The sequence below is a fragment of the Lissotriton helveticus genome, chromosome 2_1 (genome assembly GCF_964261635.1).
Source record: "Lissotriton helveticus chromosome 2_1, aLisHel1.1, whole genome shotgun sequence".
In the NCBI taxonomy this organism is placed as follows: Eukaryota; Metazoa; Chordata; class Amphibia; order Caudata; family Salamandridae; genus Lissotriton; species Lissotriton helveticus.
The window spans coordinates 789,723,651-789,750,711 of NC_136059.1; the positions used below are offsets into that span (position 1 = coordinate 789,723,651).

The window sequence follows — 27,061 nt, forward strand, 5'->3', positions numbered from 1 at the left end:
AGTAATTTATTTGTAATGAATTATTAATTAGCTCTTAATTAATATTAATTAATTGAAAGTTAATGATGGAAATTGTGTAATTAATTTTAGGTGTGGGTTTTATTGGAGTACAAGGTGGGAAGTCATCTATGTTTTAATAATTAATTAATAATTAGTTGTTAAAGTATATTATCTAATTAATTGATCATTATGGTATTGGTATGATTTATTTTTAGTTGTGGGTTATGGGGTTTATGGAGTAAAGGGTGGAAAGTAATGTATTTGTAATTAATTAATAATTTGTTCTTAATTAATATTGATTAATTCATTGAAAATTAAATATGGAATTTGCGTAATTATTGTAAGTGTGGGTTATGAGGTTTATAGGGGTAAAGTGTGGGGAGTAATTTACGTTTAATTAATTAATAATTGGTTTATCATTAATGTTAATTAATTAATTGATATATAATTAGGGTAGTTTATATTTTTGGGGAGTGTGGGTTTTACTTTTTTAGGGGTAAAGGTTGGGGGTAAATTAATTTAATTTACTTTATAATTTGTTTGTATATACTATTAGTTTTTTAATTGAAAATAAGTTTTAATTGTGTAATGAAAGTTTTTTTTATTGAAAGTAAGTTTTAATGTGTAATTAATTTTTTTACAGTTTAATTTTACCAGTGGTTTGTGGGAATTAAGGGGTTAAAGTGTGGAAAGTTTATTAATTTCAATGGGTTTTAAATTGTTTTTTAATAAATAACATTTCTTTAATTGGTAATTAATTATGTTAATTATGCAAGTACATTAAAATTTAGATGTGGGTTGTGAATTGTGTGGTGCTATAGGATAGTAAATAAAAAATATGTATTTGTTTGGAAATAATTTGTTATTTTATTTAATATACTATTTGTAGGTACATATCATATGCATTTAACATATATGTTTTAATTTGTAATATTAAATATATTCGTATTTTAATTTTTTATCTTTTTTTATTTATTTAGTTTTTTAATTGTTTTGTTGTTAATATTTTGTTTGTTTTTAGTTTTGAACTGACTGGAGTTAGAATATCAATTGTTACCCCATTACAATCCAACATTTTCCCTACTGTTGCACTCACTGGAGTGGTAATAGTAAGTTTTACCCCTCTGCTATCCAAAACATTCCCTACCGTTGCACTCATTGTAGTGTGAATAGTAATGTTTACCCCTACGCAATCCAACACCTACCCTAATGTTGTACTGACTGGAGTTGGAATAGTAAGTTTTACCTCTCAGCAATCCAACACTTTCACTACTGTTGCATTCATTGGAGTGGAAATAGTAATTTTTACACCTCTGCTATCCGACACTTTCCAGACTGTTACACTCACTGGAGTGGGAATAGTAAGTTTCACCCTCCGCATCCAACACTTTCCCTACTGTTGCACTCATTGGCATGGGAATAGTCATTTTACCCCTCCGCTATCCCACACTTTCCCTACTATTGCACTGACTGGAGTGGTAAAATTAAATTTAAAGATTTTTAAATAGTTTGTTTGATTTATAACAGAATTTATTTTTTATTCGTCTGTGTGTATATATATATATATATATATATATATATATATATATATATATATATATTCCCACCACTCCCGACTTCACTTAAGAATCGGACTATATATATATATATATACGTCAATGTTTGTATACACACTGTTGAGAAACACAAGAAGGGGTGCAGAATAACAAAATCAAACAAAACTCATCACGCTTCAGTTACTGTACATCAACTAACAGCCAGCGGTTGACAGTTCACTACTCACCGATCAAACCATTGTAAGACTCACCAGTCACTGAAACCCAAACTTTGAACAGAATGTTAGCTTACTGTACAACATCAATGTTCTTTTTCCCAAAACACACATGCTAGACAAGAATAACAAAGTAAATCACAAAAGATGAATGGCAGTGCTCGACTGGTAGAAAACGCACTGTGATTTCCAAATATAAACATTTTATAACATGTAGAGACATTGTTTTATGAATGTTGCATCCTGTTTCTACATGCTGCTCTATAATACTATAGAAAACAACCAAACATCAAATATCTTCTGGGGAAATGCAAAATGAACAAACATAGGCAAAGCCGTAGGTCTGGCCTTGGCAGGCTGGTCTGATGGCTACTTTTTTTAATTTTTTATCTCAAGTTTATGGAAGAAAAATAAAATGGAAAAACTATGATATGTCGTCACCTAAACGTACTTCCAATAATAACTTTTAAAGTAAAAAACACTCACCAATGCAGCAGCTTTACAAACAATGGTTTCAAACAAAAACATTTCAGTTCTGCCATGCATTTTATTGTCACTATTTATTAGGCAATCTACATTAAAGCGTCACATAACAAAGCATTTAAGTCACAGGCTGCTACATTGTTACAATGTTACCTAAACTATTTATAACAAACGTTATAAAGAAATGAAGGCACAATAGATAGCTGATATTTAAAGTTAATATAATAATAAATAAAAAGCACACTTTGAACCAGTAATAAAGGAACGATTGTAGGCAGAAGTGCACAATGCGCACAGGCTTTGTGCGGTTACTCAAAGTGAAAGCAGCCCGCGGGTAAAGAGGACTGGCCCATTTCTCCCTGCTGTACGTGGGAGGGTGGGCTCAACGAAAATGCGAATGACAGCTATACTCATCAATGGAAGAGGGATACTGACCAAAACCCTTATGGGGGAGTATGTTATGTATAATTCCCTGGGAAAAAATACAGTAGTCTTGTGAGCCAACTAAAGCGGTTACAAAGGCCAGACTTTAAAAAACACAAGGACATGTTCAGGGCCAGCTTTTGCTGGGGTACATAAAAATTACATTTTACATGTTCTATTCCACCCCTACCTGGCAGGTGCATTCTTGTATTTAGTCAAACAAGTGTCAGGTGCCTAAAGATGGTTTCCCTTCTAATCCGAGTCCATATCGAAGGGTTACAAAGTGCCTTGTTAACAGTAAGCTGCCATCCATCGCATATCTTTATTTCTTGGTATCATATCGTAAAGCCAGTGTTGCAAGAAGAGAACTTGAAAGTTTCGCCAGCAGCACTATTCGGGCGGGGCAGTTCCCAAGACACTTAAAAGCACTAGCGCTGTGTACACCTTGGAGGTGCGTAACCAACACCCATGTGCTGGGACACTCCAGCTCTGTCTTAACTTCCGCCCACAAAGGTTTCAATTGACATCTTTAGCAAGGTGCTATGTTTCCTTTTATCAATGGCATAAAGGCAAATACGACACCAACAAAAATCAACAGTGAGTCTGCACACACTAACAAAGTACCCTGAAACAATATTCTAAGGAAAAGTTAATCAAAAACGAGTTCCCATCAGTCCACCATCGAGACCGCCCTTCATCATCTGGGATCTCTTTAGACACATATGACTATTGCTGTTAAAGGTGAAAAAACCTGCACTGGCTGATAACAAACCATGTACCAGGAAAAACCACAGCAATTATGTATGATGTGAAAGAAGACGTGTCTGGTGGAGTACTGAATAGCAGTGCAAAGAAAAAGTATGTGAAAAGAATAAGAAAAGGGGTTCTAAAATTAGGTCGTGTTCAGGGACAACAATTTTAATAAACACCGTCACACTCCTAAATCAATAAAAACAGTGCAATTAAGTGGCGTAACAAATAACCACTTAGTAGAAGTATAAGGTCGACATGTTTCTGCAGTCTAATAGAGTCTCGAGATCTCCTGCTGCTTCCTCAGGACCATAAGTGCTACTGCTAGATAAGATCAAAGGATCAAAGAATAAATAAACCATATCACCTGGATAGTGTAGGTTACTGTGTAATCATCTTCCCATCCCACTCAATGGGAAGGAAAAGCCCCACCTCACCTGGCGCGAGCTTAGGTAGATGGATGCACCGCACTATCCGTCGGTACACCGGTCGTCCCTCTAAGCTCAATCTCCTCCCCAAGATTGAGCTTAGAGGGACGACCGGTGTACCGACGGATAGTGCGGTGCATCCATCTACCTGAGCTCGCGCCAGGTGAGGTGGGGCTTTTCCTTCCCATTGAGTGGGATGGGAAGATGATTACACAGTAACCTACACTATCCAGGTGATATGGTTTATTTATTCTTTGATCCTTTGATCTTATCTAGCAGTACCACTAATGGTCCTGAGGAAGCAGCAGGAGATCTCGAGACTCTATTAGACTGCAGAAACATGTCGACCTTATACTTCTACTAAGTGGTTATTTGTTACGCCACTTAATTGCACTGTTTTTATTGATTTAGGAGTGTGACGGTGTTTATTAAAGTTGTTGTCCCTGAACACGACCTAATTTTAGAACCCCTTTTCTTATTCTTTTCACATACACTTTTTCTTTGCACTGCTATTCAGTACTCCACCAGACACGTCTTCTTTCACATCATACATAATTGCTGTGTTTTTTCCTGGTACATGGTTTGTTATCAGCCAGTGCAGGTTTTTTCACCTTTAACAGCAATAGTCATATGTGTCTAAAGAGATCCCAGATGATGAAGGGCGGTCTCGATGGTGGACTGATGGGAACTCGTTTTTGATTAACTTTTCCTTAGAATATTGTTTCAGGGTACTTTGTTAGTGTGTGCAGACTCACTGTTGATTTTTGTTGGTGTCAATTCTGTTCAGGGGATTCAACAGGCAGAGTCTTTAATATACCCCTGGGACCTTCCTTTTGTGATTAGTAATAAAGGCAAATACACCTTCAAGGGATGAACACAGCCGACACAACGATTAACCCTTTCGTCTCCTACTGGCGTGACGAAACTTGAGGGGACCTCCCTGCAAGGTACGCGGAGGGGCCCCCTACGGGCTCAGTCAGGAGTTCCCCGCCCAGAGTGCTGTGCTGAGGGGGCACCTTGGAGCTTGCTCCCCCTGATCGGCGGGGGCTGCCGGGACCTGTGTTACGCCCCAGGCTGCTGTCCATGCAGCAAAGATCAGTCACACCGAAGCAGACCCCAGCAGACCCCAGCCACGGATTCCAGAACACCTCCATTTAAAAGAGAATATATTTCACGCACGGTACGTTTTCCTGTTTTAGGCGCAGGCAGATTAAATGAGCTGGCCAAGATAACACAATGTCAAGCGCCGAGGTCGGGATTCAAAAACCAGGCCCTACCCTTCCGACCCACCAGCTATACACATTTACTGTAAAGCGCTCTGATACCCGCAAGGGTGTTGTTCGCACTCTATAAAACTTTCAAAATAAATAAATAAATAAAATAAGCAATGATTATAAGTACAAAGTGCCTGTTTACGCACTGCTTGTGGGTTTTCAAAACACAAAAATAAGGCATTGTCATTTACAATGCCAATAGCTCAAACTTTCGCAAATGCAAGAACTATTGCATTGCAAATGCTTGTTTTAACTGCGTTCTATGCTAAAGATTCTCTTTGACCGAACACCGGTATTTCCATTAATCTTTCATAGAATATGTTGTCATGTTTATCTGAATAGAATACTAAGTTTCAATATTAAGCATTCGGACCTTGCCTGTAACACAATCCATTGGAGCAGAATGAATTGAACACACAACGCAATCCTGTGTATTTATGGGACAACCACGTGGTTATTCCTTCTATCTTGCATTAAATCTCCTTTAACAGGCCCACTATTTACTTTAGAGTAATTGATTACAGGACATTTATGAGATTTCAGTCTATACCTTTAGAACGTGAGCTCGTCTACAACAGGTTGCTTGTGCTACAGCTTGGATCCCCAAAGCCACTAACCGAGCAACACCTGGTTTATGTGCGAGAGATTTTCTGTTCGTACTGTGCCTGAATTGCACTGCTATTGCCTGTGCCAAAATGTTTTGTGCCTGTTTGAGGGACGCTGTTCTGTGAGACTCAAGTTTGCACACTCCATTTCTGGGTATGAAATGAATAAAGGACTCTGTGCTGTTGCCCCCGTGTGTTTTTTTGTGATGCGTCTGCCTTTGCAGAATCTGCGCACCGCACTGCTGCTGCATGAGCTGCTAATGTGGAGGACAAGGTGAAAAAATGCACAGCTGAGGCGAAATCAGCGCACCTGCAAACGATTTCATGCGGATATCTAAAGGTTGGCTCAGACTGATTTGCAGACAACTACCTCTGTCTTTTTGTGAAACAGAAAGCTGGTACTGAAAAAGATAATAAGTACATTTCCAAAGTATTTCAGATTTATATTTGACCTTGCCATCATTATGTGTAACTGCTGTCTGAAGTCTGCACATGCACAATCTCGGTAACCTGGGTGGTACATTTTCTGCTCAGCATGAAACTATTTTCTAACCTGGATAAAAGACTCTGCTGTCAATGACCCGAGAATGTAGGACCCGTGTAACTGTGTCTTTCCATTCTGGTCTTCCATTTGAAATTCTCAGTAATGTTATAAGACTGAATCTAATTTGAAGGGGCAGAAAGGCAAAATGAAAAGGACTGCTTTATGCAGTCTGAGAACAGAGAGGGTGCTTTGTCAAATTGCACACCAAGATTAAATAAACTGTCTGTCAAATCCATGGCTTTTCAGTCAAAGGTTTTGGAAAATATAATCTTGGTTGACTATTTTATCACTGGGTGGAATGTGATGAGATGGAAGTCGCCACAAACACCCCAGGATGGAATCCAGCTTGCTTATCCTATTGTGCTTGGAATATTCCATGAGAGTCCTTTCAAATTGTGTAAAAGCTAAGGGCCTTATAAGTTTGGTGTTCCAATGAACACCAAACTCACGGTGGCGGAACGGCTACTACCGCACCGGTGGTCCGACCGCCCTATTACTAGTAGGGCAGACAGACCGCATTGGCACTGCCGCAACTGACATGGATAGAGATCCCTGATGGTGTTGCGGCAGTCTTGAAGCCTCAATATGCTTTGTGGGGCCGTGTGGCCCGCAAAGTATTCTACGAGTTTCCTCTCCACCACAGTTTCCATGGCGGTGACCCTGCCATGAAAACTGTGGCAGAGAGGAAACAAAAGGGCCCTATCGGATCCCCTGTCACATCTGGGCCATGGGGTGCATGTAGGGGGGCCCATGGTGTGCCCCCCCCTGTCTGCATGCACGTCCAGCTCCTGCACAACATGGACTTTACAGTCCATGACGTGCAGGAACTCACTTTGGCGTCCCATTGTGGTGCCTTTTTCATAGGCACTGCAGTGGGACCGCCGAAGAACCCCGCAAGAGACCAAAGAAATCGTAATCTGGCAGGTGGTCATTGGCAAAATAAATTGGCAGTACTTAATATTAATATACAAATTAAAAAAAAAAAACGTTAAACATGCTTTACAACTGAAGAGAAAGGAACTATTTTAGGAAGATGTTAACAGTGTGCACAGGCTTTATGCAGTTACTCAAAGTGAAGACAATGGGCAAAATGGGGCAACCCACTGCTCGATGAGGAGCAAAATATGAATGACAATTTAACAGACCAATCAATGTATGAAGCCCGCTGACCAAAAGCTCTTCTATGCATGTATAGTATGTACGATGTTTTGAGGAAAACAATGACAGCTAAAGCAGTCTCAAAGAGCTGTCCTAAAAACGGCATTGAAAAACAATCCAGAGGATAATTTAAAATTACACAAAGTCATGCAAAAGTCCAGCTCTCCTACTCATAAGAATGCATACAGAAAGCGAATAAAACGTTTTGGAACAAGGCATGGATGTCATTTGGGGGTCACCAGACAGATGTTACTGTGGCCTCTGTGCATCAGCTGGCATGTTACTTGAAACCCCTTGGTAACCTGGCAGATTGGTGCTTATTAGGTCAGCACCAACATGCAAAAGGAAGCCTTAGGTCGTACCTCCTGTCTGACATGAATTTAGTCAATGGGGTCCATCAAAGGAACATGGGATCACTGACAGAGGCAGGTAGAGAGGGACATTTCAAAAGTAAATCATCCTATCTCTCTGTAAAATGCAAGTGGGATTTAAGGTACGATTTGGGGGGAGGGTGTTGGGCATTGGAGGTGATGTGCTGGAACTGCAGACATGTGAAGATCAAGGCTTGTTCGAGCCACAGCATAGTGTTTAGAAGGGTGTACTAGTGTAAGTTAAATTTTTTCATTTAGGTTGCACACACCTTACACTAATATGTCAACTATGAAAACATTGTTGTTCTTTTTGTTGCATACAAATATATTGCGAATGAGGTTAACCTCTTAGATACGGAGGCTTTTCCCGTCCCATTGCTGTGTCCTATGTTTGGAGCACCTTGCGCTTAACCCCTCAAAATTATTTCCATTAGAGATATCCATGGTACATTTCTATCCTTATTTCCCCACATGTCAAGGATTCTATAGGTATCCATGGTTTGCGGATTCCCTGGAGAGACCAAAAATGGAAAACAACTGCTTTGCAAGAAAGCATATATTTTTTTCTAAAAATGTCACCAACAAAAGATTTAATGTTTTATCATCACTTTCTTCACAGTTTTCAGGAGCACCCAGAGTTATAAAAAAAACACATTTTGTACTGCAGTTTATGCATTGTTCTAAGTAGCAACCCATTTTTTATATTTTTTTGCGGTTTCTGCATACCTGTAGACCGTGGTGAAACAGATGTGAAACCTATGGGTGAAACTGGAAAGCTATACATTTCTAAAAACTAGACAAAATTCCAAATTCAGCAAGGGTTAATTGGATAAATTGCTCATGGCTTACCCAAAGTAACTAATAAAGTGAACTCCTACCGGGAACCATGCGAAGACCATGTTGAATTTATATGATGAGAGTTTTCATCTGTTCCTGTCCTGGTCACAAGGCCTAGCCACACAAGCAGGTGTACTGTTTTATTTAAAGACGTGTGTGAATGTTGAGTGGGCGGCATTTTTGTGGATCCCAACCAATGTAGGAAACTTCCTTCACAAAATGTGATGAAAAAGTGTGTTTTCAGAAAACGTTTGATTTTTTGGAGGGCATTCTAGATAATAATGAGAGTGTGAAAAACTCGTAACATCACCCTGGACTCTCCGGGGTGTCTACTTTTCAGAAATTTCTGTATTTATTAGGGTTCCCTGGATGCAGCTGACACAGGCCTCCATAGTGCAGCAATTTCCATGGTAAGTGAGTGGAACTTGGGAAATACACCATCTCTTCCTGCCCATACGGCGAAACTAAAATAACCAAAATTTCCCTTTGCTTGCCATGTGGGTGGGGATGGGGATATGCTAGTCTCAAGAGGGCAGGGAGAATGTTGGGGCTTTAGTGGTGGGTGTGTATCCTGGCAGGACAGGCCAGCCCCTAAACCATTATTTAAATATATACATCCAGTAGACTTTCTGCCTCCCCTGGAGGCAGATTGGGGGCAAAACCTCCAATCTTCCTTCATGGGAAGTAGGGGGCAGAAACACTGATGGGCCTGTGCTGCAGAGCGACTTAGCCTGATGCCTGGGTTCCCACGCCTTTTCTTTCATTAGACATTATACCCTGGCGTCTAGTGGACTTTCTGTCCCCCCTCAGGTGGAGGGGGTTTGAGCTTAATGGCGGGAAGAATTGGGGCAAACCCACCAATCTGCCCCAAGGCGGGCAATAAAGCTGTTGGGCTTGTTTTGACGTGGGGCTTGGCCTGATGTCTGGGCCGGCCGCTGCAGTCCTCCTTTTTTTTTAAACCATTTTCCCCAGTGTGTGTACTTGCTGCATGCCTTGGGATGGGGAACAGGTTGGAGTAAGTAAACCCTACCAATCTGCCAGCTTTACCTGGTGTCTAGTGGGCTTACATGGGTCAGATTGGGGGTAAACAACCCCTATTTTCCCCAGGGGCAGAAAAACTATTGCACCCTGGTAGGGGTGACTGGCCTATTTCCAGAGGTGGCACTGCCCCAACCCAACAATGAATTTCACTGGTGTCTAGTGGGTGGATCCCTGCTTAGGGATCCTGGCCTCTGTACTATCCCCAAGAAGGGATTCACTAGGGAGAGGCAGTGCTGGAAAGTCCCATCTTGAATAGTGCACAAGGGCAGGGATATGCCCTGCAAAAACCTATCAAAGTGAAACTAGCCACGCTGCTTTCACTTTGTTTGCTGTGACATGAGCATGCTGTGAAATAACAAAAACAAATATATATATATATATCATGCACTGGATGCTTATTGCTTTCAATCCTATTGAACTAAGCATTGGTTTGAAATGTAACGCTGAAGGGGTTCTGGCCCTGCAAGTTGGAACACTGAATACCAACAAGGCTCACTCAGCCTTCAGTCATCCTGAAGTTGGTATATTGAGTACCATTACATTTGGTACATATAACACCTGTTATTTACAACACTTATAAATAGCAGAAAAGCAGTAAGGAGAACCATATAAAAAACAAGTTATTATTGTCTTCGGGAGTGATTGCAAGAGGCAATGTTTGCCTACTAGTATGAGTGGTTCAAAATTATAGCCACTTAGATAACTTGTGGTTACGAATCTCATTGATAGGCTACAAATCTCATTATAAGATGTTTGATTGGCATAATCAGACCATGCAACAAACAATAAGAGGCCCTACATCCTTATATCTGCAAATACTGGTTGACGCTAGTGGCATTCGTAGGAGCTATTTCAGTAGGATTTTGTTTTGTTTTGTTTTTTAAGGGGGAGGGTCGATTTCAAATTTCCCATCCACTTCCATATCACTTGCTGTGATGTTATCTTGGCAAAAGTGCACACACTGTCACTTCCAGTGATGACATTATGTTAACGTTCATATGATGTCATTTCCTTTGATGTTAATCAATGTCACTTCCGTAAACCGTGGCATTTGGTGAATCCATATTCATAGGACCAGATTGTTCTCAGAGCACCTTTTGATGCTACGAATGTTCTATCCGGAAAGAGTTAATGAACAAACACTAGAAGGAAAGTAAGAGCGAACAGAAATTCCTGCAGTTCATCCAAAGCCTGTTTATCTAAACTTATTTATCTCAATAAGACCAGTGAGTTCGCCGTACTACCTGCATTAAAACCAAAGCAAAATATTGCTATAGTTTTCCTTTAAATAAATTGTGTTACTGAAATGTCATGACAATTACACAAGTTCTCAATTTACGCTACCTTAGCACTGCTTTTATTAAATATCCGAGCACACACAGCTTATTAAGAACCAGAGCTAAGCTTGATTTAGTAGGGCATTAACTGAACTCTAAAGGTGGAAAGCGACTCCTGGGAAATTGGTGTAGATTTCCGGACACATGGGCAATGTCTAATTTAAAACGGGCACATATTTTATTCACAAATATTTTACAATTAGGGAAAAATATAGTTATATAAATGGATGAAAACTAGCAAAATATCCATATTTAAAGCTTCCTTTTGCATCATTGTACACTTTCCTTTCTAGTCTTTGAACCCAGAATCAAGACACATTTTCCAAAACGAAATCCCAGCTACAATCATGTCACATTTCCAGTTGGTAAACCACCACGAACTAGCTGGAAAGACCATAATTTCAAAAAACAAATCAAAACTTTGGGTATACAACTTTAGCATAGTTAAATTTTATTTTGTTTTAGATATTGCATAACAAGGATTTAAGTTATTTAACAGCTTAAATGTTTTATTGCATGTATCCATGCCTCACATTCACAGAGCAAACTGCAGTTTGCATTTAGTGCACCACCTTGTCCCAAGTCTGGTGTGCTCAGTCGCTCTACCATCCTTGGGAACAATGAGGGGTGTGGACAACATGTCCAGAGCTGTGCACCGGCGAGCATAGGCATGAGTGAAATAATGTAAATGCAGCTTTGGTTCACTGCACTGGACGTTATGGGGCTTTGTTTCAAACAGATTGAGAGTCGAGTCTCTTGATAGTTATCCAGATAGAAACGTTTTTGGACCCTACTCACAAAAAAAATAGCAAATCCGTACTCACAGATTTACTTCCAAGTGTGTGTGCAGACTTCCTACTTTTTGGAATTCAGCAGTTCCAATTAGAATTAGCATGCAAAGCTGTAGCTGGTGCAGGATTCTTGTGGATTCCATTGTGAATCACAAGATTCTTAACTTTTCTTTCCATTTCTTCTGTAGAGATATATCAGTGGTGGAAAACTCCAAGCAGGAGGAATGAATTCTCGCTTACAAATGCACTTTAAAAAAATGTGGTGGATGTGTTTTCCTTACCCTGAAAGGGGAATTACAGCAACTGTGTGCTGAAGAAATTCTCAAACCATTTCCAGGTAGGAAAGGGGTCTGATCATAGTTTCTGAATGCCAACAACCCTCCATGTTAGCGGGTGTTCTCAAACTTTCAAGGAAGGCCACAATTTAAACACTAATTTCCCCATCTTTTTAGTGGAAGTACTGCTGCAGATCTCTGCACATATGACGGAGAGCTCCGCCCCCGTAAATGGGCTATGCCTGCTAGGAATTCCTTTGTGAATTCACAGATGCAAATTTGGTAGTAAACTTAGGTTTATGGCCATATTTACCTTTGTGAAAAGGCCCCTTACTTTAGATGGCCATTTACTGAAGTACACATATTTGTATAAATGATAGTGAGGTCTCACCATGGCACTACAACAACTATGCAAATACACTGCACCTTGACAATTGTATTGCGTACTATTACCCATGCAGAGCTGTCTTCACATATACATAAATAGGAATTCAGAAAACGTTTCCATGACTCGTGAGCCTTCTACATTTGCATACCACAAAGGTTTAATAAATAATGCAGAAGGCAAAAGTAATAGTCAAATGCACGGTAAATGAATATAGGAAATTAGCAGAAGGCACAAACAGATGCAGCAAATAGTCTGACATGAAGTCAAGCCTAAGAACAAATATATTTCTGTTCTCAAAGAGTCGGAGCAAACCAGACCGGCTCACTTCCAATTTCAGGGCTTTTAATGGTAAAATACAGAGTGAAAACCACAATGTCAGCATAAGATGACCACACATCATTTAACAAATTGACAAATTAGAACACAAAATGTAATACAGCGTCATCTAGCACTATTACAGTTTCATCCCCTCACTGAATATTAAAATCAGCCCCTTCGATCTAAGGACATCGGATATGTCAGCATAAATCTAGATACACTCAAAAATAATGTCGATTTCATTTATGTATTGTAACACAAGCAGGAAAGGCATTGAATGCTGCATACGACTTCCTCCAAAGCTCTTCAAGAACAGCGTGTCAATTCAGAAGCATTTCATAAGTGCACTTTTCTGTATGTGTAATGACAGTGGAGAAATGAAAACAGTGAGTGGGTCAAGCACAGGAGGAAAATACAATTTTGTAAAGTGTTTCCGTTTATGTGTAGAAGTCTTCCTAATATTAGAAAAAAACATTTTTATTAAATCAAAATTATCTCAAACGCCACATAAGCATTGGATGTCAATAGGTCTGAAGTTGGCAAGCTGGGGCATTGGTTAATTAAAAAGAAATACTGCACTAATTCCACAAAGTAATAAACAAATGTCTCTTAAGCATGGTAACCAGAGGTTTGTAATAAAAATGTTAACTTACTAGCAGGCAGGTGTATTCAGAAGCGGTATATAAACCCTTTTTAGCTTAAAAGCACAACACAGAAAGGGGCTATTGGCTTTGAATTACTGGAACCTGGAGGCATAGTTTAAGCAAACAAGTGTAACCAAAAAACAAATGATAAAGAATTGAAAGTATACACATAAAAAAATACATTTTTGAAAGTATACACTGGTGTGGAAGGGTGCAAAAATAGAAATAAAGCAAAGGTATATTGTAAAGATGAGATGCCAGGGTGTATTTTCAAAGCAATAAACTCGGTTATGAAAAAGAAATTACAAGTATAAAGCAATGGCAATATAAATGATTGGCTCACTACCCTGGGCAGTTAAGTGCACTTCTTTATAGTCAAGTGTGCATTTATTTATTTATTTATTTATTTATGCATTTTGTAGAGCGCACAAATACCCAAGGGTGTCTCGGCGCTAAGGACTGACAGCAAGATAGGTAGTTACACTGGATTATTGATTAAAAAGCCAAGTCTTTATCTGTTCACTGAAGGTGAGCAATGTAGGGCTAGTCTTGATGTGGAGGGGGAGCTTGTTCCAGAGTTTGGTAGTGGCACAGAGGAAAGATCTGTCGCCCCAGGACACTTTTTTTGTGCGAGGAACAGTCAGGAAATTGGCAGTGGAGGATTGTAATTGTCTGGGAGGATTGTAAGGGCGAAGGGATTGTTTAAGGAAATCAGGTCCGGTGGGGTGAATGGCTTTATAAGCAAGGCATAATGCCTTAACCTTAGTTCTGTTTCTGACCGGTAACCAATGGAGTTGGCGTACTACTTTGGAGATGGGTCTAAATTTGGGAGTGCCTGTCAGAAGCCTGGCTGCTGCGTTCTGTATCAGCTGAAATTTGTTGAGAACTCTTTCTTGTGCGTTAACAAATAAACTATTGCATTAATCCACTTTGGACATGATGAGAGTGCTAATCAAGGTTTTAACGGCTGAGGATGGGAGGTATGGGAGAAGTTTTTTTATGATTTTAATGGTGTGGAAGGCTGAAGAGACTACAGAATTGGCATGATGCATAAATGACAGTTTAGTGTCAAAAATGACCCGAGGTTTCTTACTTTTGTGACTGGGGCAGGGGCAGTCCCTAAGCCTGCTGGCCACCATTGAGAGGACCAGGCGGGTGTGAGATTGCCAAAAATCATCACTTCTGTCTTGCTGGAATTCAGTCTAAGGGAGTTGTCCGCCATCCATGAGCTTATAGCAAGCATTCCCTTCTGAAAGTTGGCAGCAACCCTAGCACCATCGTTGTGTATTGTTAAAACTAATTGGGTGTCATCAGCGTATGAGGTAACACCCATGTAATAGGTTTTGATGACCCTCGCCAAGTCCGACACGTAGATATTAAACAGGGTCGGGCTTAGCGAGGATCCCTGGGGTACCCCGCAAGGAAAAGTGAATGGGGGGGGGGGGGGAGGTGAAAGTGCCAAGCTTGACTGATTGTGATCGATTAGCCAGGAATGATGCAAGAAGATCTTTGGCCCTATGACTGACACCTAGTGCAGCGACACGGTTGATCAGAGTTGCATGGTCGACCGTGTCAAATTCTGCTGAGAGATCCAGCAGGACGAGAACTGTGGCTCCTCCAGTATCCAAGATTTTTTTGATCTCATCAGAAGCCTTAATGAGGGCGGTTTCTGTGCCGTGTCCCTTTCTGAAGCCAAACTGGGTATCATCTAATAGCGGGTGTTGCTTGATGAAATGAGCCAGTTGGATGTTCATAACTTTCTCTGCAATTTTTGCTGGTAGAGGCAGAGATGCAATAGGTCTATAACTGGCTGTGTCTGAAGGGTCGAGGTTGGCCTTTTTGATAAGAGGCTTAATGACTGTCTTTTTCCAGATGGACGGGTATATACCAGTTTTGAACATGGAATTTAGTATGTTAGCTAGATTTTGTCCTATGAGAACAGGGTTGATTTGAAATGACAAACAAATGCCATCATTCACAGTGTAGAAGAGCCAATGTCCGAATGCGCTAACCCATTGCTCCAGTGCTGTATGCTGTGCAGGTTGGAAGCCAAATGTGAATGATCCAGACCAGTTGATGAAAAGTGCTGACCCAAAGCCCCTCTATATATAATATGTGCACATTTTTTCTCTGTTTCTGTATTGTTGTTAATGTGGTGTTAGGGAAGCCGCTAAAGTAGCCTCGATGTCAACCTAACAATATGGCGATGCTTGATGGTGCGTTCACTCTGCCAACTTCCACTCCAGAGGCTTTACCTATTAGAGCCTGGAGATGACCAAGCAACTAAAGACTATTCGGTCTTTCGGCCCCATACATGCCTCAAACACAGAGGATACGCTTTACCTAACGAGGAAACTGCAATAGGAGGTATTGCAAACTGAAAGAAAATGGAAGTTCAGTTTTGCTCGCCAGGTGCTTCTTCTATAAGGACTTGTCGGTTCTCAGCTGCCAAGTAACGGTAAGATGTGCCTCATTCACGGGTGTAATTTGGTCAATCAAATGTCCAACGCAACCCAGTTAGGATGACAGGCACTGTCACAGTTCATGTTACAATAGACAAAGTGTACGACAAGCAAAACAAATGATATGCTGCCCAACCAGCTTCCAGTTTGCCAATAGTCCAACATCTACTGCATAATTTGCAGATTTCAACAAAGGTTCTAGTTCAAAGGGATCAAAACCTACTTTAAAAAAACACAGTGGTATGTGTGGTACAAAGCAGTGGCCGATACATTCAAAAAGTGTAATGTTCACCTTTCCATTGTTGATTGCTGAATTCATGTATTAAACTAGTAAGCGAACCTGTAGCCTAGTCAGTTTTAATGACCCCGTCTGATCTACTGTAGAAAGGATTTTATTAAAATAAACCCTTACACATCTATTGCAATTCAAACAGAGTGGAAATAACGATTCCTTCTCTGTAATGAAAATGTTGATTGTGAAAATGCATGTTGCTCCACGAACATCCTTCGCCAAGAAGCAATTATTTCAAAAAAGAAATCACAGTAAAGAAAAACAAAACTATTTCACTTCTCTTTGCCAGGGCGCGCAGGCTTGATTTCCGACGAATGCAACATTGTTACTTGTTGATGAATATTATCTGCAAGAGAATCTAGCTATTGTGTGTCATTTTTGTTCAGAAACATTCCTTTTTTGGCACAGAACTGGGATCCCTTTCGTATCACGTTTTTAAAATGACAAAAAAAAACTCGAGAATACTGCCACATAATGACACATGAATTTATAGTTCTGACTTCATAATTTAGTCAATAATGCCACTTAATTCGGTCCTCTGTTGCCCCAGGTTTCTACTGGCCCAGCTAAGAGTGAAGTTTTATGCATGACTGGGAGTATGGAAAGCCAGCCCTCCCCATCTCTACCTGCACACGAAGACATCCGTCTGTGAGTAAGACCATCTTGTTTTTGGAGGCACTGACCATGAAATACCTCGCTCACATCAGCTCATATGCACTGTTTGTTGTAAAACTCCCCCCTAGAAGCGCGAAGAGACCTGATGGTGAACCGGCGCTATATAAAAATTACTTAACATAACATAACATTACAAATATGAAACACTTTTAGGTGCCCACACAACACACAAAACGGGTTTCTAACATAAAATGCAAAAAACATTCGCCATTAGGATATAATAGTAGAACAAATACAGCACCTGTATAACCCACTGGGTAAAAATAGAAACCATCATGTACTCCAAACTGAAATTCTGATAAAGATGCTTTAGAGCAATCGAATAAGTCACACTGGGTTATATGTGGACTTGCACTGTGATCATAAGAGCGTTCTAAATTTGTTTTTGTAACCCACAGGTAGAAAGGCTTCCTTGAACACGTTCCAGATGCCATATTTTTGCAATTACATTTTCAATATAGGCTCAATAAAGTAGGTACAAACAATTTTGGGTTCCCAATATTCTGCCAGCTGCGGCCCATAAGGGTAAGTGAGGTGGGGTGGTGGGGCGGGTTGGGGGGATTCGACAAATGACCATGAGGGGAAATTAAATGAATAATTAATTTTCCCTTGTCGCGTCTGCCGAAAGGACACCACCAGCCCACCACTCTTACCTGCATGGGCCGCTGGTGTATTCTACAGCAGAAGTCTCAGTTTCTTAGAAGCACCAATTATAGAAAAAGAAAAAAGCAAGCATTTTATATAAGCATTTGCAATGTTAAAGTGCTAAATGGTCTGGCTTATAACTGAAATTGCCTCTTGAGTTTAGATACTCAATAAGTCAACATACATGCAATCTGTTACTCTTCCTTGCTTTCATACATCCACTCATTGACTCATTCTTCAATCCAAGTATTTACAAGAATAAACAGAAACACAAACTTAACAAGCATTGGCATAGCCAATAGGTCTCGCCTTTGGGACCTTATGAATGACAGGAGACGAGAGCAGAACTGTGAGTCGATACAAGAGATAGGTTCACCAGGGACTTACCTTTCTGCAGATTAGGAGCGGGATCTTCTGTCTTTCTTTGCCTTCTTTCCTACAGCCCACCTCTAGTGCTTACTTTCTTCTGTCTTTTTTACTCTCCGCCCCCATTCTCAGTTTTCTGCCTGGGGGCACAACTCTTACAGTTACCCGCAAGCCGCTCTGTTCCCTTACATAGCCCCTTAAGGGCAGCGGGCCACCAGCCCTCCTTTCATACAGTTACTCTCCTCTCCTTTATACTATTTTTCTTTCCCTGTGCAGTTGCGCCTTTCTTTTAACCCTCCTCCCCTTTCTGTTCTACCCCGTTCTCTTGTTATCCTCCCGTGCCATTTCTTGCGCTCCATCTTTTTCATTCTGCCTTCAATTCTGAAGGAGGGAAGGGAGCTCGGATGAAGGTGGACCCAGCCCTGCAGCTTCCTCTCGTTACATGCTGGCGCTGGGAAGCTCCTGCTCTCGCAGCATGGGGCGCAAGCCCCCTCACCTCGCCCCCCGCAGATGTATGTATGTATGTATAAATGATTTTGTAGCGCGCACTGTTACTGGGGAGTATCCTGGCGCGGTGGGAAAGGAGAAGAAGGATAAGCAAGGATCAATTTATGAACTGCTACTGAATAAGTGAGTTTTTAGATTTTTTTTAAATTGGGCTACAGATTGGAGCGCAGATGAAAGGGGAGAGCATTCCAGGCACGGGCCGCGACCACAGCAATGGACTGTCCCCCAAGTCTGATTCGCTTAAATCGAGGAAGAGTCATTTTAAATAGCGAAGATGATCGAAGTTCTCTTGTGGGGGCATAGAGTGTAAATCTTTTCTTTAGGTAAGCTGGACCTTGGTCATGGGTCGCTCTAAACGCAAGTACTAAGGTTTTAAAGAGGATGCGTTGAGGTACTGGAAGCCAGTGAAGGCTGGACATATGAGACCGAACACTCTTCCATCTAGGAACGTTAAAAAGAAGACGGACCGCGGCATTCTGAATGACCAGCAAACGTTTGGTCAGATAGGCTGGAATGCCGCTGAACAGGGAGTTCGCATAGTCCAGCCTTGCTAGAATGAGTGCTCGGGCGACAGTCTCCCTCGCCTCTCTAGGTAGTAGTGGAAAAAATTTCCTGAGCATTCTCAAGGTGGCAAAACACGTTCCAGTCAATTTTTTTATATGGTCCTCAAATTTTAGGTCCTCTCCAAACCAGATCCCAAGGTTTTTCGCAGGGCCACCCATCTCCTTAGGACATGGAACATTCGGGGGCCACAGTGAACTTTTAAAACTAGGAGGGAAAGACCCGTAAAAGAGGACCTCCGATTTATCCTCATTACATTTTAGTTGGGCCAGAGTTAACCAACTGAAAACTGAAGATAGGCAGAGATGGACCTTTGCTATATCCAGATGATCGTCAGGCCAGGTGAAAAGTAACTGCGTATCATCCGCATATCCTATAATCTTAGCCCCGTACTGTTCCGCAAGACACACCAAAGGGGTGATATAAATGTTGAACAGTAGGGGGCTAAGAGTGGATCCCTGTGGAACCCCCGTAAGGAGTGGTTTTGGACTAGAGGTATGAGGCGGCATCCAGACCTGTTGTGTCCTACCCGAAAGAAATGAGGACACCCAGGCCAGGACATTGCCGCCAATGCCGATAGTCGACAACCTGGCGGTGAGGAGCGCATGGGGTACGGTATCGAAGGCGGCAGAGAGATCCAATAAGATCAGGACTGCTCTGCCGCCCCCGTCCAGGCACTCCCGAATCGACTCCGTCATCTCTACCAGTGCCGTTTCAGTGCTATATGCAGCTCTGAAGCCTGATTGGGCTGGGTGCAGGGCATTGGAGGACTCTACAAATCTTTCTAATTGTCGGAAGACTATTTTCTCACAGATTTTAGTCAGGGCAGGGAGAAGAGAAATAGGCCGGTAGTTACCGGGAACCGTGGCATCAAGGCCTGGTTTCTTCAAAAGCGGCAAAAGCTTAGCCTGTTTCCATTCAGCAGGGACCACTGCTCTCATCACTCATTAGTGCCCAGGAAGCGGCAGCGCAGAACACGTAGTGAGAGGGGGCGAGAAGAAGGGGCAGAAACCCCTTCCAAAACACAGCGTCAGTGCGCTTCACTCTCAAAGCTACTCACTGTGAGAGGTGTTGAAAAAGAATCAGTGAAATTCAAGCATGTACAATCTTAAAGTTAAGAGCGATGCAAAGATTTAATATTTTATCTTTCATAAAAGAGTGCGTTATAAACTTCAGTTAACCGTCATTGACTAACCACTTAGGTTGTCTCCAAAATGAAATGAGAACAATTGGATGCAGTTATCGAAACGCATTTTGTTTAAACGCCCCACTACACATGTGCTAGTGGCGTCCTTATAAATCACCAAACATAAACATTAAATTTAAGGCATGTGGCAAAACTTGAAAATAGTGGGAAATAAATCCGCAATGTGGTGCTGCCCTCTTGTGGACATACAGAAGAACTAGGCACCAAAACCTGAAGGAAACAAGTGCTAAAAGACAAGCGGCCCGCGGCCGCGAAAGTTAAAGTCCGCATGTACAGCGCTTACCTTGCAGGAGCGAGCAGCGTCAGTCACGATAATTGCTAACAGATAGCGCCACTGCTCGTTCCTGCAAGGAAAACGCCATATATGCACGAGTACTAATAGGAAACAGTGCAAAGCATGCATGAGTTTCAACAAAAGCCCGGAGTGATTCCAAGAGGTCACTGCAAAGCAGCGCTTACACGCTGCGTAGGCGAGACCTAAAAAGCACATGGAAGATAATTTAAAAGAATCCAGGCAGATAAATTAAAACATGCCACTACCTAACCATGGGAGGCATATATTTGCAATAGACAAATGAAATGAAACGTAGCAAATAACAGAGAGAGGGCAGTTTGCAAAACTGTGCATAGAGTGTTGGTGTTTAAAAGTTCCAACATAGCTGCCGCATTTAGAAGCAATGTTTGCTGTCTTGGAGTGAAAAAACAGTGATATACTATGCACAATACTATTCCAAGATGACCTCTCAGCAACCACTCAATTTGGCAACTATCTTCCAATGCAAAACTATATTGTGTATTGCTGCAGACAGTTACCTGCAGATAAGCGCAATAAGGCTATTTGACACTCTTTCCTGCACTTGCTTCTTTAGGCAAAATAGGGAGTGATGCGGATGCAGCAACAGTCTCTTATCTTAATACAAAGTGAACAACAGCTCAATTCTCTGGCTATGTCACCTCTTTACTGGCCTCGTAAAATAGAAACAGAATTGTATGTGATTTACTACTTATATTTGGCTGGTTGGTTCCCCTCTCTTCAAAAGCAAGGGGGAGGTGCCATGCAGCTGTTTGAGAAGCTGATAGGGTGGCACCAGGGAAAAGATCTGTTTATAGGGCACACCAGAGGGACCTTGAGAAGTGACAGCAGAGAATGCTTCCTGTACTATTAAATACAGCCAGAAAAAAAGAATCTGATTGACTGGCCAGAACCAAAAGTCCCTCCCTCGGTAATAATGTATTTTAGAATAAGTGCAATCCTGCTCTTCAGCACTACTCCCTACATTCTAAGAAAGAAAATAAATAATACCTATTTTATTAAACATTTCCTCTGCTTTCAAACATTTAGGTATCACCATCAATGAGCGACATTTTGATATATCGGAGGCGTCTTTTTGCAAGCATTCCTATTGTTTTTATAGACCGTTAAGGTTCAGATCTATAAGCACAATATTGTCAGCGTCAAGCAGCAATGTCATATTTTGATGACCTAACTACGGAGCATCCCCTCCCAATTCATTCAATACAGTGGGGAGATCATAAATGTAGAGGGAGAGTAATAGCGAAGCAGACAGACAACCTTCTTTTAACCCATTTTCTGTTATGATTTTTGTAACGTTTCCATAAATATAAGGTTCCCTTCGGAGATCAAATCCTCTTTCGGCTCCTCAGAAAGATCCGCTAGTTGTTTTTTAAACATTAAACTCTACCATCACTGACCTAATGTATTCCAACGCCCATCATTACACATTGTACTTCACTTACCATACAAATCACTCAGGCCTAAACACCCCCAATTTCGACACACCTACCCGTGCCAGTGCACAGGCAAGGCTGAGCTTTTTAACAGTCCCTTACCAGGAGCAACTACCAAAGAAAAGATGATACGCAGAAGAACAGCAGATAAAAAAAAACCTCTAAACACATTTGTACATGGTACGTTGAAGCAGCTATGTATGGCTGATCCTGCATGGCTTTTGTTGCCATTGATGGCAGAGTCACCTGTATCAATGTATTTATCCGTGAGATCTTTCATCACAGTCTCTAGGTAATTTTTCGAACCTTGACAAAGTCTACTACTGATGAAAGTAGCAAGTGATAGTTTAATTCACAATGTATGGTAATTACTGCCATGAGTGAGCACTGAATGATTCTGCCTGTACTGTGCAAGCCACAGAGAATTTTAAGATTTAAAAGTAGTTATGATTGGGGACCCCACAGACCACTGAATTAACTTGCATGCACAGCACATTAATATCTGAGTCCAGGGACATAAAGCAGTACTGGTCACGGTGAGGATGATGCTCTTCAAGTACATGGAAGCAAGTTTAAACATCAGCTTAACTGACCTCAGTAGCGGGATTGACGCTGGAGAACCATGAAGCTCTCCTTCTGAGACCACGCCACCATGTATGCTGGCTCTATGCTCCACTCACAGCTGTCTTTCTTTATTCAAAGCAGAGCTCATAATACTCAACTAACTTCCTGCTTTCTTCCTATCGCTAATCTCAACCGTACCTTCCCCGAAGGGCTAGACATTTAAACTTGACTGATTATTATTCACACTCAACTTCGACTAATGATTCGCATTCATGGATTCAAACAAGTCTATGCCAATTACAAAACTGGCTCAGTAACATTAGGGTCCAATTAGCTGCCATGCCTGTTTAAAATCCTGAATAGAAAAACTGGTTACTGCAGAACCAGGAGACAAGTGATGTCTTCCCTGACTACCATCCAGCAGGTTTATCCAACCTTACTCTTTTTACCCAATTGTGGTCAGAGGTTCCACCCCACTGAATAAACATATCTGGACTCTATGTGTCTTCATCGATCCAAAAATGTCCTCAACACTTCAAGCTGATGCTTCAGTTAAATTATGTTGCTTCTGTGGTCACCTGCAAAATTATTTGTTTGCATTTCGTCCTATTTGTTTATTTTTTTATTATAGCGAGTAAATCCAAAGCTCTGTGCAAAATATGAAACGGTACAATTGGGGAGATGATATTGAGGCAACCACTACAACCACAGAATCACAGTGAGACTGAGGAAGCTAAAAGAAGTACTTTCAACAAGTTTTAATCAGCAGAGTAGATGAACGTCAATCATGAAAAGGAAAGTCCTTCCATAGATTAGGTGCTAGTAAAATAAATAAATGAAAAACAAGATAAGTTGCAAGATGATCTCATGTCAGATAAAAGGTGTAAAGAGAATGAGTATGAGAGTCGAAAGAACATAAATAAGAAGGGGTCAGGGAGTGAACATTTTCAAAGACTAATAAGAAAGAAAAAGTAAGATTGAAAATACATAGGAAGCCATCGGAGCTGTATGGGACAAGGAGAAACGTGTGCTTGACGAGGAAGAGAGAATAGAACATGAATGTCTGAATATTACATATTCTGAAGTGGGACAGTAATATATTTGGGCAGGCCGACATGAATGGAAAAACAGTAGTTAAGAAGAGAAAGAACAAAAATGTACATCAGCAATTTGAGAGACAAAATGATGGGGAAAGATCTGCTTCTGTCCATATTACAGACATGAATGTGTCCACTTTCAGTAACTGGGGAGATCTTTTGTGAAAACTTGAGTAAACTATGTGCAACAGTCTGTAGACAAATTGAGGTGCTATCTCTCATTTATAGTCTGTAGACAAATTGAGGTGCTATCTCTCATTTATAAATGCCTGCATCTGCTAGCAAAAACACCCTAAAAGTACCAACAATTCCGGAAAGGGTAAATGGTTAGCTGTCTGAGACCCTCACCCTTGTAATTAGTTTATTCCTGCTATTCAATCTGTGCTAAACAATTGATCATTTACCACTGAATGAACATATCTATCCGGACAAAAAGTTAGAATCTAGCAGGCTATTTAAGACGGAGTGCTGCATAAGGGGGTAAAATGTTAAAGACATTCGTCTGCATCGGGGCTGATTTGTAATATCTATTAGACTAATATCAGTACAGCGACCATCCCAGCATCTTGGAAAGGAAGACTGTTTAGAGGACGTCAGTGCCTTCCAATTTGAACTTTTGTGTTATGTTATTTATATAATATCCCAAATCTTGGAATCCTAATAAAGATCATGCACAATTTGTATTCAAAATTCATCATTATATTTAACCGACTCATTTCATTTCTATTCTGATTCAGAATATCTGATGTATAAGAAAAACTACCAATACTTCTTTCACAAAAAGCCCCTCACCAACTTAGGGCTCACGTAGTTCTTCTTCAAACATGTTGTGTTTCCACCATAAAAGTTATTATCTGTTTTTGTAGCAGTGACTTTTGCAAACATGCATTCCAGAACAGCTGTGAATTGAGAAATGTCTTTGCTTTGAGAACTTTTGCCAGTCCCCGGCCTGTGCTAATGTAACAGGTTATAGGCAATAACTTCTGGCACGAGTGGAGGGGTCATATGCAAATGGGCAGCCTTATGGCACAATGCCTAGAAAACATTGCACAACGTATGTATATTCTAGAAGTTCAAATCCAGGTTTATTGCAAGCTTGTACTTTCCCACTGCATGTAATGTTTATTTTCTCTACACCTGAATACCTATTAGGCTACTTTCAACATTTGATTGGTTGAGAGTTTGAGACAAGAATGGCCTTTCGTGAATGCATGTCTGGCACAGCTTCGTGTCCTTCCCTGCATGTCGGTTTAACGTAAGCTTTATTTATGTGTGCAAAAATAATGATGTTTTCCGAGTTGGTTACTTAAACATCCTGTCCAGCTTGTTTATAAATGTGCATTGTGTGAAAAAAACTGAAAACGTAGGTTTTTATATTCTTAACAAACAATACTCGGTAAAACCATCACAACCTGTTGCTTTTAGAATATTGTAGCAAATGTCAGACTAGATCTCGCATTTCACTGAAACAAAAAGCAACAGCTCTTCATTAGGCACCATCAGATTAATTTCTAATAGCTGAGTAGAGGCTGCAAATAACTGCGTAAAGTACAAATTATATAGGTACAACGTAAATGTGTATGCATAATATGAACATGTTTATATGCCATTATAGGTTGCAATGTGATATAATCCCTACTCAAAGAAAACTCAAACTCATTTGTATCCAGTGATATTACAGGGAACCTCCAGGGACGACCACAGATACCCATCGAGAGTCACTAAAAGCATCATCAAAACATGACTTTGAGCTTGGGCACTTTTGAGACCGGCCTTACTTGGAGCTGGCACGTTGTGGCAGCCTCACGTGCAACTCTGCCAGCTTTGCGAGATTGCCCCTGCTGTCTGAAAGTGGCCTGGTGATGCGGGAGGGCACAGTGCTCTCACCACAGGGACTCGGCCACCAGCTCTCCTAATGCACATCGCCCAAGCTAGTGCCATGCATTCCCGGGGCAGTTCGGGACGACTCCTCTGTCTACCAAGGACCAGCCACCCTCCAGCCAGCAGCTTCCTTACTGCGCCGCCCGCGCGCTCTGCACAGCGCCTCCGTCCCTAGCACGCTCGCACCAAGTTTCAGGAATGCTGCCGGGCATGAGAAGTTGTGGCAGAGTTGCATGTCTCCCTGAGTTACCTGCTGATGTACCCGTCCCCGTCCCCGTCGCACGTCTGGAACAGGCGCCTCATGCGCTCTTCCTCGCCGGTGCTCGAAGTGTCGCTGCTACCGCTGCTGCTTCCCCCCGGCTCCGTCGCCATGGCCCCCCGCTGCCCCCGGGACCTTGCGCCTCGCCCTGGTGGAGGAGAAGCACTGCACCCTCTGCAAAGCCAGCTGCAACCAACAACGGCACAAAGCAGGGTCAGGCGCGCCGCCGCCGCGCGCAGGTCCGGGCGCGCGCTCCGCTGGCCCCCGCTGTCAGCGCAGCTGGAGCCCCGGGGCAGGCGCGTGCGAGCGACACCTTCACGCGCACACTCTTCTTCGCGGCTACTTCAAAGGGGGTTCGGGCCGCCGAGCGCATGCGCTTGTTTTTGACGGGGAAAGGGGGAGTGACAGACTGAGAGTAGTGAGGAATGTACAGAGGGCAGAGCTGCCAAAGTGTGAGTGATGCGCTGCTGCTCACAGCTGCGGAGCACGGAGCTGGGCTCGGGAGGCAGCGGCCCCCAGCTGTGACCGTCCCATGGAAACCATAACTCGCAGGGGAGAGCATGAAGTTTTAAGAAGTATGCAGATTACATATTGAAATTTGTTGAAAAAAAGTGACTACTGTGTTGGATGACAATCTGGCATGGAGGCAAATTCTGGACAATGACTATAACATTTCAGGACATAAGGTAAACATTCATAACAAAAAATCAGTTAAAGGTCAATTATACAGACATATCTGTGGTGGTCACACAATAATATGAAAGTAGGTAAATAGAGGGCCATCTCAAGTACAAATCAAAATAAATGTATGATTTTTTGATTTGTAGAATACATTTCAGTAGAGAGCAACCGTTCACAAGTAGCTGGATTTATTTAAGGATATAACAAACTAGCAGAGGGGTGGAGGAGGCCAACTTTACCAGGCACTTTTGCATTTCCAGTGTGGGCTACAGGCAACAGACTTGCTTTAAGGGATATGAAGGTTAGAAGCTCAAGCTCTGAAAGCTAACATAGCAGCCTTACCGGTTTGCATTAGGTGCAGTTGCCTATCAACCTGACTTCCTTAACAAATAAAGTTGTCATTTGCAGCGGGGTTTTCACATTCGCTTTCATAAATTTGTGAAGACAATCAAAATATTATCATGTGTCAGTTGATTTGATAGGGTAGGCTTAAGTGAATAGAACGGATTACAGGCTTGTGCATTCACTCTGGTCTTTAAATGCAATGTAATATTTTTCTAAAACTATTTTAAAAAATCAGGAGTTTTGTGCACTAACACAGACTTACAGTTTTCTCAAGGGTGACCCGCTCGGCATCACAATTCATCCAGTCTTTATTTCAGAATCCCAGGGTGGGA

The 27,061-nt window shown here is 41.5% G+C and overlaps 1 protein-coding gene across 2 annotated transcripts in view; it reads right to left on the reverse strand.

Annotated features, from left to right (window-relative positions):
• The window catches only part of MCC (MCC regulator of Wnt signaling pathway), a 1,512,525-nt gene extending 1,486,628 nt beyond the window's left edge, over nt 1-25,897 (reverse strand). For both annotated transcript variants that reach the window (XM_078675515.1, XM_078675516.1), the window contains exon 1: nt 25,695-25,897. In XM_078675515.1, coding sequence (XP_078531641.1) covers nt 25,695-25,816 — 122 coding nt within the window. In that variant the 5' untranslated portion in view covers nt 25,817-25,897. The remainder of the gene's footprint in view (nt 1-25,694) is intronic.
• Nucleotides 25,898-27,061: the final 1,164 nt, after the last annotated feature.